General features: G+C 38.9%; 1 protein-coding gene across 1 annotated transcript in view; it reads right to left on the bottom strand.

Moving 5' to 3' along the window:
- Positions 1–1,091: 1,091 nt before the first annotated feature.
- avl9 (AVL9 homolog (S. cerevisiase)) overlaps positions 1,092–11,058 on the bottom strand; it is a 28,686-nt gene continuing 18,719 nt past the window's right edge. The window contains exons 14-16 of the mRNA XM_030756637.1: positions 10,701–10,754; positions 3,294–3,382; positions 1,092–2,667 (exon numbers count right to left, since the gene is read on the bottom strand). Coding sequence (XP_030612497.1) covers positions 2,540–2,667; positions 3,294–3,382; positions 10,701–10,754 — 271 coding nt within the window. The 3' untranslated portion in view covers positions 1,092–2,539. The remainder of the gene's footprint in view (positions 2,668–3,293; positions 3,383–10,700; positions 10,755–11,058) is intronic.

Here is an 11,058-nt window from a genome sequence, read left to right as displayed (position 1 = left end):
TTAGCTGCTACCAAACTGAAGCTGAACTTAATCATAAAAGTACAACAGATATGTCTTTCTCCAAACAGCAGCAAAAGAATTCTGATAAAGTTTACTTGAACTAACTTTACTTGAATGTTCACATAAATCCGACTTCTATCTTTCTTTATCATAAAGTATTAGTGTCTTTAGGTTGAGTTTAAAGCGTTGACATGTTACTTGTTGTATTTGCAAACTTGGACATAAAATATTTTAGACTTAAAGACTTCCATGTTGCAAACAGACTTGGAAGATCTGTTCAAGGAAGTGAAATTTTCCCATTAATTCCTTTTTTTTTTTTTTTCACAAAAACTCTGTAAAAATCTATATATTAATGTTTCATTTATTTATATTTAAGTGACTCCTGCAACTGTAAAGTACTATTAGCTTGCTAATTTTGCAATTTTGCGAGCTCTAACTTGCTAAAATGCGCTTCTGTAAAAACAAAAAAAACAAACAAAAAAATGTTTTGCTTCCTTTTTTCTTTAAGCAACAAAAGTTCCAGAATCTCAACAAAGAATAATTATTTAACCAACAATTTTTGTATTGATTTATTACATTCAATAGGTCATTTATATTTAATGAAGCAAAGTGTTACTTGGTGCTACTTAAATCACTCACTGTGCATGCAGTTAAATTAACTGAGTCTTTTAAGCTAGCTACAAAACAAAAAATGTTCAAGTCTACACCTATTCATGTTTTATTCACAGTGTACTTACCAACTACTGTAACTTTAGCCAACGCATTTAGCATTTTAGCCAGGTGGCTAATTTGATAGTGTAAGCTAGCCAATGCTACTTTGAAATGTACACTCTTAACATTGAATCCATTACAGGGGTGGCTGTAGCTCAGTAGGTAGAGCAGGTCACCTACTGATTGGAAGGTCAGTGGTTCAATTCCTGGCTACAGCAGGCTGCGTGCCAATGTATCCTTGGGCAAGATACTTAACCCCAAGTCGCTCTCCGACCGTTCCGTCGGAGTATGAATGTGAGTGAATGTTAGCACTTAGCTTAATTAATTAATCATGGAAGTGCTTGTATGAATGCGTGTGCATGGGGTGAATGTGAATGTGTTGTGTAAGCGCTTTGAGTGCTCATATCTGAGTAGAAAAGCGCTATATAAGAACTAGTCCATTTACCATGTGTTTTCTAAAAAACCTACTGAAAAAAAATGCTGTTATTGTTTAGTAGATGTAAATGGCTGAATGTTTATTTTTCAAGCTAACATTTGCAAAAAAATAAAATAGAAAATGTACAGTATTTTACAAGTTTATTAGACCACCACCAAATCTAAGGGTTATGCCACAGCTGCCTTAAACTAGTAATACTGGTAATTACCCTAATATTTTTTTATAATTCTGTAATGGGTATGTTAAAAATAATTGTTATCCATGAATTTTCAAATTTGCTGTTTTACAAAAAAGCTAAAGACAAATAATTAATAGTATAAAAATAAATAGTAAATAATTTTTTTATTAGGATGAAAAATGACAGTTATTTACTTATATTCCTGAATAGAAAAATTACGTTTTAGTGGTTGAATCTTGATTCGCTTGATTACTTTATTTAATACTTTCTGACTTCTGGAGAAATCCAATGTGCCAGCTTAAATTCATGTATAAAAACGTGAATTTTGTTTATTTACCTAATAACAATCTCATTTTTACTTTTAAAAAGTTTGGCAGATTTCTAAAATATTTGTGTTTTCTTGTTTTTATGACAGGTGGTCCAATAAATTTATGAAGCACTGTACATCTGTTAATGTTTCAGTCAGCCACATTTCCTCAAGGCACAACTCCCACTATACTATTTATTTCAACTACATTTATCTCTAAATTGCAAATAATTATTAGTTGTTTCTACTTTAATCACTCAGTACATATTTACACTCCAGAGGGGTTCACACTATTAACACAACAACCACAATGTTACAACAGAGGACTGACAAACTTGAGCCTGACTGCATTTAAAATTTGAACCATTAAAACTTTCAAGGCGCCACAGCTCATGCTTTTCTATCTGATCCTGTGACTCAGTTTATATATGTTTATATATTTAACTTAATGTTATTTATCAGCAAAATAGTCACCTTTGTAGACAAACTGTATAAATATGCAGCATAGAGTGAACACCGCAAACCCCAAAACAGCATCTCTAGTGTCTCACAGGAAAGCATCCACCAATACAAACGGCAGCAGTGGGAAAGAGGCGATCATAATAATGCAACCTGCTGAACTTTCTGGCTTTGAACAAAAGCAGTGGCAGTCTCTGCCTCACAGTGGATATGGACTGTACAGGTAATATAAAGGCAGTGCTTGCCTTCCTGTCTGGAGGTGCATCCCATTAAAATGATGCTGGAAAAATTCCAGAAACACCAACTGATGGTTTTATGTTTAAGGTGGCTCTCATCTGATTTTTTTTTTCTGTCATGAAGCTAGCTCTCAACTCGCCAACCCTCAGGCTCCACAATAAGAGGTTGAGACTGAAACAGAGTCAGAGGATTTTCAGGGGGGCACAGGTTGTCATGGTTTGACCTCAGTGGCAGGCTCGGGACAGGCCGGGGTGGATCCCGGTACAGGCTGGGACAGCGTGGAGAACCAGGAGGACATGGCGGTCTTGGCGCTGGTCAGTGCTCCTCCCACTGATTGACCTGAGGGTGGAAAACAGAGATTTTACTTCACTTTTGTTTTCCTACATAGTGACACCAGGACTAATACTTATAGTAGACTATTACTTTATGTGCACATTTGCACTTTGATCAATATAAAGTGCCACTAGTGATCCAGTTCCACTGGCACCCATAACTTCGCGTCCTGACAGTCTAATCTGGCCTCCCTGTTTTTGAGTGGTGGTTTGTACCTTGTTGTAAACCCTCTGCATTTACATTTGACTTCGATAGTGATACGCCTACCTCCTCAAAAGTGTTCTGAGACTCTGAAAAGGGGGGATATATAAAAAGTCAGTAAGACTTTATAATACAGCCCGTGACTAAGGCCTTAAGTACACGTATTTTACAGGGATGTACCCTGTAAGTAAATTTAAGTTCTCCATAATATTACAGAGTACACCCCTGCAAAATGCTTCCACTTACGGCCTTAGTCATGACCCGTATTATAAAGTGTTACCAAAACGGTTATAATTCCTAAACAATTCTTTTGCATTACTTGAATTAAAACTGAAAGTCTGCACATCTTGATTGTTGGTGTGCAGATGCTACTCCAAGCAGAAACCTTGCTACCTGTCTCTGATTTGGGTTTAACTCAGGAGCCGTCTTACCTACTGCCTTCCCGGTCTGGACTACACTGCGACTGGTTGTCATCATGGCATTTCCGATCTTCTTCCCTCGCTCGCTGTTCTGCACCGAGCTGCAAAGAGAAAACAACTGGTTCACAACCCCCCAAAACAAACTTCCTCTATTTTCACCTCCCTGTCTTCAGTCTGACACTGAAGGAATTCTTCCTCCTTTCCAGGAAAGGAAAGGACGAAGAAGGAGGCTAAATTTTGCGCTAACCTGTTAGAGGGGATTATGTAAGAGCAGAGAGACTTCAGTCGCAGGTGGTGAACGTGATGATCGGTCTGACCCCACAGCGGAAACAAGAAGACTACGTTTCACAACAAATGGAGGGTTAAATACGGCCCCGCTTGGCTTTATCCGAACGGCACCCTGGCGTAAATCCAGCACACAACCTTTCACGTGGATCCCTGCTGACCTGACATTCAGCAGGAATCTCACTCCTGCATCATCCAGGCCAAACAGCAGTGTTGTTAAAAAAGACGAAGGGGATATATGTCAGCAGCTGCACAGAGCAGACACCTGTCACTCAAGACTCTAATGAGGTGTTATTTTATCTGAAAATAAACCATCTCACTGTCAAGGTTACTACATATGAAAATTAAACCAGAGGCCCGCAACCCTGAGGTTTGGGATGCACTTACATTCCTGGATTTCAACATACATTCCTGCTCTTTGTGACCCAGAATTCAAACATGCCGGCTCAGCTACTTGGAACAATTTAAATTACACAACCGGTATCCCAGCATGAAGTCTCGTTATGTCTTATTATGGAGCTGTTTTCTCTTAGAAATAATAAAAATATTTTAGGAGAACAATGGAACAGTTAAAAAGAAAATATACAAAACAAATTAAAATAAATCAAATTAATCTTAAAGCTGTTTCTTTTTAAATCAAATTTAAAAGGCTTTAATTCTGTTGTCATCATGGTTAACCTAAAACACTCCATGTTTCACAATACAGAGTCTTCAGAGACTCATTAAAGAAGGCTTTTTTTCTATAAATGTACGAGTTCTTTTCCCTGCAAATTTGTCATTTTTTTTCCTTGTAAACTTATAAAATTGCAGCTTTTTCCCTGTAAATCTACAACTTTTTCCTTGCAAATTTGCAGCTTTTGTCCTTGGAAATTTCCCTTTTTACTCGCATATCTGTGACTTTTTCCCCCTCATATTTTTCTTGAAAATATGTGTTTTTGTTTTTTTTTATTGTAAATATAAATAATAAGTTTTCATCGGCATACCCTCTCCTAGCACCTTCATTTTTGTTTTTTTGGGTTATGTTTGTTGTTTGTAATATGCATCCACTGTAAATCAAAAGGCAGGGAAAAAAAAAAAACAATGCACTAACTATGAATTATGTTTAAAATATGTCTGCATCATAGGAAAAAAACTGATTCAAGCATCCTGAAGTAAACAATTTCCACTAAGAAAGACTGCTGCCAAGATTCAGAGACCTGCAGGATGTCCACATAATGAAACCTAAAACCAAACCGAAGCTGAGGCGTGTGCGTAGTGCCGTCATTCCTTCAAACCACACGGAGCCGGAGCAGCATCAACATGACACCACGCTCTGCAGAGCGAGCCCAGCAGAGCGTCAACTCCAAGGCATCTTGGAGTCAGACGGTCGTCCTGCAGCGCCGTCGCCCACAAGCGGATCCACCAAACGAGCTGCGGTTGCTAAGCGCATGTTGCTAGGATCAATAATCCAGCTTTATGGCTGCTCGTTTGGCAGGAATCTCCTCACTGAGCTTCTTTTTGGCTAGTGTTTCAAAGTAGGAGACCTGCGGATGGACAGTCCCAGCAGTGCAGTCGGGTCACTTAAGTTAAATAAATAAAGTAGAAATTACTGTGAAAGCTGCCCGTTTCATACTTCCACCCCATTTTTAAAGAAGCCTGTATGCTGTTGTGATATTTTTAAATAGTAAAAATGTTTCTTTACATGAATTTCACAACTTTTCACATTATGTACTTATAGAAATGTACTTATAGAAATTGGCCCATTGGTGTGGCAAGAATAATGTGTTTGTGTTTTTAGGATTTTGCTTTTGATTTTATTGTAATTTCACTCCAATTATTGCATTGTGGTGTTTTACAGTGACCTACAGCAGCAATATTTCCTACTGTAGAGGCCATGAGGGAGGTAAAAACAGTAAACACGATGATGAGTCATAAAATCCATTAAAAAATGATGAAAACCATAATTAATTAATTAATATTCTTTATCTTTCATTACTTTTTTCCTTGCAAATTTGTCACATTTTTTTTCTTGTGAATGTTGACTTTCTGATTTCAACTTCTTTTTAAACATATTATGTCATAAATTACATCACTAAAATTGGTCACTTGAGGGTTAAGGAATGATCTTGATACTGAGTGTTTTATGTAGTTTTTTTTTTTTAATGTTTCCAGCATGTATTTATTATTCCATTTATTATACATGATTAAATAAATCTGCTTTAGATGTTAAAGCTCCCATTTGATCAAATATGTCTAAATTAGAGAAGGGTTAGTATGAAATACAGAACCGTGGCTTAAATGTTTTGCTCTGTATTCGGAGTGAGACGTACTGCAGCACTGGAAAAATCTGAGTGCATTCAGGGGAAATTTTGTGGAATAATGGAAACTTTGTGGCTCACATGTAGACCTGCCACCCAGTTTCACACTGGTTTCCAGAAAGCCCAGAGCCTCTGTGTCTACTCTCCATCGGACTGGGTGACCCAAATAAACAGCTCCTTATGTAGCAGAGTGTGGTACGCCAACAATAAAGAAACTGTGTGTGTGTGTGTGTGTCTGCAGCCGTGCAGTTCATCACATGACTGTTTCCTGAGAGCATCTCTGCCACCAGCTGCTTTTTGTCCAATGCCAATGATGAGGGGACATGAAAAGAGTTGCTGCCCCCCCCCCCCCCCCCGGTGCTTCAATAATACACATGCAACACAGCACATTCACAAGGAAGTCACGCGCAGCACCGAGTCTCTTTTTAAAATCCAGTGACGAGCTGAGTGAAGTTTTTTTTTTTTTTTTTTTAAACTTCCCAACCAGTGGCATGCATCAGACTTGTCACCATCTGTCCCACTAACCCCTGTTTCCCCCCCCCAAGTCGTGATGTCTCAAGTTGCAGGAAAACAGTTCTGTGTTTACTGATGTAGGAAAACAGAGGGAGAGTTTTCTGCTGGTTCCTCGGCTGATGAGAAGCAACAAGGCAGCTCTCTGGGGTCAAGAGAATGTCCCGAGACTGATGGACACCAAATAAATAAATAAACGGTCGCCAGTGAATCATGCTACGAAAGAAAACCCCATAAGCTTTCTTGGCATGATACATTATATATGCAATTTTATTGGCTGGTGTGACTCATAGCTCTCTGCACCTTACTACGCAGTCTCACGGCAGGTTGGGAAATAGTAACAAATAAAGGCGGGCTATCTAATCTACTGATTCCTGATTCTCAACATACATTTTCCTGTTTCTCTTCTTCCTGCACACGAATTTCCACTTCTTATTTTTGCATCTCTGGGCACAGTTTTTCCAGCTGTACAGTCTAAGTGTACTAATATATATGTACAAAAAAAATTTTATTTTCTACTTTTAAAAGACAGAAAGAGGAAGTTGGAGGGGTTGGTGGAAAAGCGAATCATTTTCATCATTCACACCAATGACCCAAGTTTGAGTCATACACATCAAAATTTTACACCTCGTTTGACGTTACCAGGTAAAAATGCATTACTTCGTCAGGGTCAGGCATTAAAATCAAGAGTGTTTAGTTTTCGATGAAAAGAAGAAAAAAAAGATTGGGGTTTATGGGGAAAAAAATCCCAACTTTGATTAGGCTTAGGCGACAGAAACAGCTCAGTTAGGCTTAGGCGGCAAAAACATCTCGGTTAGGCTTAGGCGGCAGAAATGTCTCAGTTGGGCTTAGGCAATAGAAACGGCTCGGTTAGGCTTAGGCAGCAGAAACATCTCGGTTAGGCTTAGGCAATAGAAACGGCTCGGTTAGGCTTAGGCGGCAGAAACATCTCGGTTAGGCTTAGGCAATAGAAACGGCTCGGTTAGGCTTAGGCAATAGAAACGGCTCGGTTAGGCTTAGGCGGCAGAAACAGCTCGGTTAGGCTTAGGCAATATAAACGGCTCGGTTAGGCTTAGGCAATAGAAACGGCTCGGTTAGGCTTAGGCAGCAGAAACATCTCGGTTAGGCTTAGGCAATAGAAACGGCTCGGTTAGGCTTAGGCGGCAGAAACATCTCGGTTAGGCTTAGGCAATAGAAACGGCTCGGTTAGGCTTAGGCAATAGAAATGGCTCGGTTAGGCTTAGGCGGCAGAGACGGCTCGGTTAGGCTTAGGCGGCAGAAACGGCTCGGTTAGGCTTAGGCAATAGAAATGGCTCGGTTAGGCTTAGGCGGCAGAAACGGCTCGGTTAGGCTTAGGCGGCAGAAACATCTCGGTTAGAAACGGCTCGGTTAGGCTTAGGCAATAGAAACGGCTCGGTTAGGCTTAGGCGGCAGAAACGGCTCGGTTAGGCTTAGGCAATAGAAACGGCTCGGTTAGGCTTAGGCAATAGAAACGGCTCGGTTAGGCTTAGGCGGCAGAAACGACTCGGTTAGGCTTAGGCGGCAGAGACGTCTCGGTTAGGCTTAGGCAATAGAAACGACTCGGTTAGACTTAGGCGGCAGAGACGTCTCGGTTAGGCTTAGAAAAAGGTTTTGGTTTAAGTATAATGGACGCTTCTTATTTTAGAGCTCTGTTTTTTTGGTTGCCATGGTGATGCTGAAGAGCCTGGACACCGTGACTTGCAGACATGAAACACACCTCCTATTGAAACACAGTTTCCAGTTCATGCTGTCACATGAACAAATGTGTCTGTGTTGATGAACACAAAGAAAGAAATCGCTTTTTTGGGACTGCTTTACCTTTTGCTGTGAATGCATGCATCTTTCCTTGTATTCGGTACTGCATGTGTAGAACTACCAGTTTAGTGCTTTCATTTATTCTTCATGCTGAAACTCTTCTGTGTGTTTGATTCAGTAAACTGTTCATAGTAAACCGAGCTGTTCTCTGAGCAATCTAAAAATAGCAGCCGTACTGGAAGCCGTCCAGAGGTGAACGGAAACATGATCCTAAACAGGATATCAGCCAAATTTAAATCAGGTCCTTTTTAACGGCTTGATTACCGGAACTTTTTACCACACTTTGTATGCAGCGTAAGGTCACATTCAATCCTCTGATTATCAAAGATGATTAAGTTCTTTATCAGTTCACTGAATTTGATTTCAGGTTAGTTTCTTTATTTTTTTTTAATTCAAGACTTTCATAACTTAAGACAAAGTAAATCTTATGTGGTAGATGGAAAGGGGCATCTTTTAGTCTATTAGAAGCTTCCTGATTGGACATCATGCAGTTACACTAATCTAATCCTGTGCTGTTTGTGTTTCTGTGTGTTTGTTTACTGAGGCATTACGACAAATTTCTCAGGGGCCATGTCACCAAACACCAGAGGGTAAAGTGAGAGCTTCAGGTATGACAGCCAAGCAGATCTTACCATAAAGCTAAGTTTGGGACAGAGACACACTCTTCATGCTGAGTGTGTGTGTTGCGTGTGTGTGTGTGTGTGTGTGTGTGTGCGTGCATTTGCGGTGGGAAGGCATTTATCTGAAGCGTAACGCTAGACGCAGCACTCCAGCTGTGGACGGAGTCGCCTTTCATCCACACTTCCTGGAATGAAACTGGAGCCGAGGCCGGAGAAGTCTCCGTCTCTGTTTTTGAGAATGAAACTCGCTCATAATTAATGACTCCGGCTGATATGAGACCCTCGCTGCCACCGCAACCCCTGACCCGAGACGACTGAGCGCCGAGCTGCTACATCCAGCCAAGCAACGCGCTGCCTGCTGCTCCCTGTCATATACTGTACTCATAAAGTATTCACAGCTGGGTGTTTGGGTGCACTGAGCCTGACAGCCTTTGGAAATTTAATCATCAGCAGGTCTAAAAGGAGACGCCGGTTCGCCATCAAATTTTAAAAACACATTCTTCAGAGCGGAGAGTCTTAATCTCATATTTTGATGGGTTTTTTTACTTCATTTGGCATTTTCGGTAAACAGTCGTCTTATTTTCAGCTCCTTATTTTTATCCTTGGACTATTTTAGAGTAGCTTTGCATGATTCACAGTTCAAAATAATCTTTATTGGTGCAGCCCCTCAGATCATTATCAGTGTGAACAAACTCATATCCCGTCACTGTGTCATCATACAGAACCGCCAAGACTAAAAAAAAGTCTGAAACTTGGTGTTAAGAGGAATCTGACCCCTGAACCTTTGTCTCACGGGGTTCACGTGTACGCATGCTGACCTCATTATTTGTAACATTGGCTTTTGGAACTTTTTTTAATATGAACTTCATTCATATTAACATTTTTACATTATAAATATGACAGAAAATGACAAAAAATGTCTCATATTTATGACAAAAATCAAAACATCCAGGCCCAGACAGCTCCTTCAAAGTAAAAGTTCTTTTTGTAAAAAATTTAACTATTTTACTGTTTAACTATTATTTACTTCCTCTGCAGCAAGTTCTTTGTCCTGTCATGCTTTGTATTTTATTTTTAAATTAATTTTTTAATTACTTTTTTGAAATGTATCCTTTCATTGTTTTTAATTCTTTCACAAAAAATAAGGATAAAATAGATCAAATATTTCCAGCAACAAATCCTTCAGAGCACTTTCCTATATAAAAAAACAAAACAAAACAAAAAAAACACTATTTATTTATAGGTTCCCACTGTAGCTGTTCTATGTGACTCTTTGTGCCATTTGTAGTGTTTATAAAAGTTTTGACTCTTCTAATTGCTTATTTTTATTTATAATGTTTAGGGATATTGACACAAGCTTTTTAATGGTTTTTAAATACAGTTATTCTTTGTAAAGGACCTTTTATTACCATTATACAAAGTGCTTTATATGTTTTTATATTGTTCTGAAGTAAAAGTAAAATTTTATTTATATAACACCTTTCAAGACAAATATCACAAAGTGACGAATAAAAATTTTAGTACATAAAAACTAAAATGTACATTAAAACAGGTTTAAAAAGATGAGTTTTTAAGAGATCACCACTGCATTTGTTAATATTCAGCCCTCCCACTTTCTACACTCTTGTTTGTGGTTTAATAAAAAAGTGAAAGTTTTGCAGTAAGTCTTTAAGCAGGACTTTTAAAATAGGAACTACTGCTGCACCTAAAGCATTCACTTCTTCTAAACACCAATAGAGGGCAGCAACACACATGCTTTGAACTGCAGAAAACAGGCGAAGGGGTGACGCTTCACCCTGCATCTTATGTGTTATTAATGTTGTACACATTGCTGTCTGCAAAGAAGATACAGAAGATAAAATAAAACTCACTGTGAGAGTCGTAGTTTCATGTCGGCAACACTGTACTGACCCTGGAACGGGTGGCTGCAACAGAGAAGACAAGCAGTAAAATTAGAAGATTACAGCAAAGACGGCAACATGAAGAATTACTTTAACAAACAAATAATAAAAATTTAAAAGAGCCTACAATACAAATTATGGTCCTTTTAAAAGTGTGTACACAACTTTTAACTTTTACAGTCTTCACTACACATATTTCCACACATTTACAACCATTAAAATGATCAGGCGTGTTCTGCATGTTTCTGGATGTTTTCATATGTAAAGGGAAGTTTCATTGCACCTTCTGCTGCAGTTAGTGCAATGCAACTGGATGCTGAGGGGTTTT

This window comes from Archocentrus centrarchus, chromosome 20 (assembly GCF_007364275.1).
Source record: "Archocentrus centrarchus isolate MPI-CPG fArcCen1 chromosome 20, fArcCen1, whole genome shotgun sequence".
Classification (NCBI taxonomy): Eukaryota; Metazoa; Chordata; class Actinopteri; order Cichliformes; family Cichlidae; genus Archocentrus; species Archocentrus centrarchus.
The sequence above is the reverse complement of the archived record's forward strand: the minus strand, read 5'-3'. Positions and strand labels throughout refer to the sequence as shown.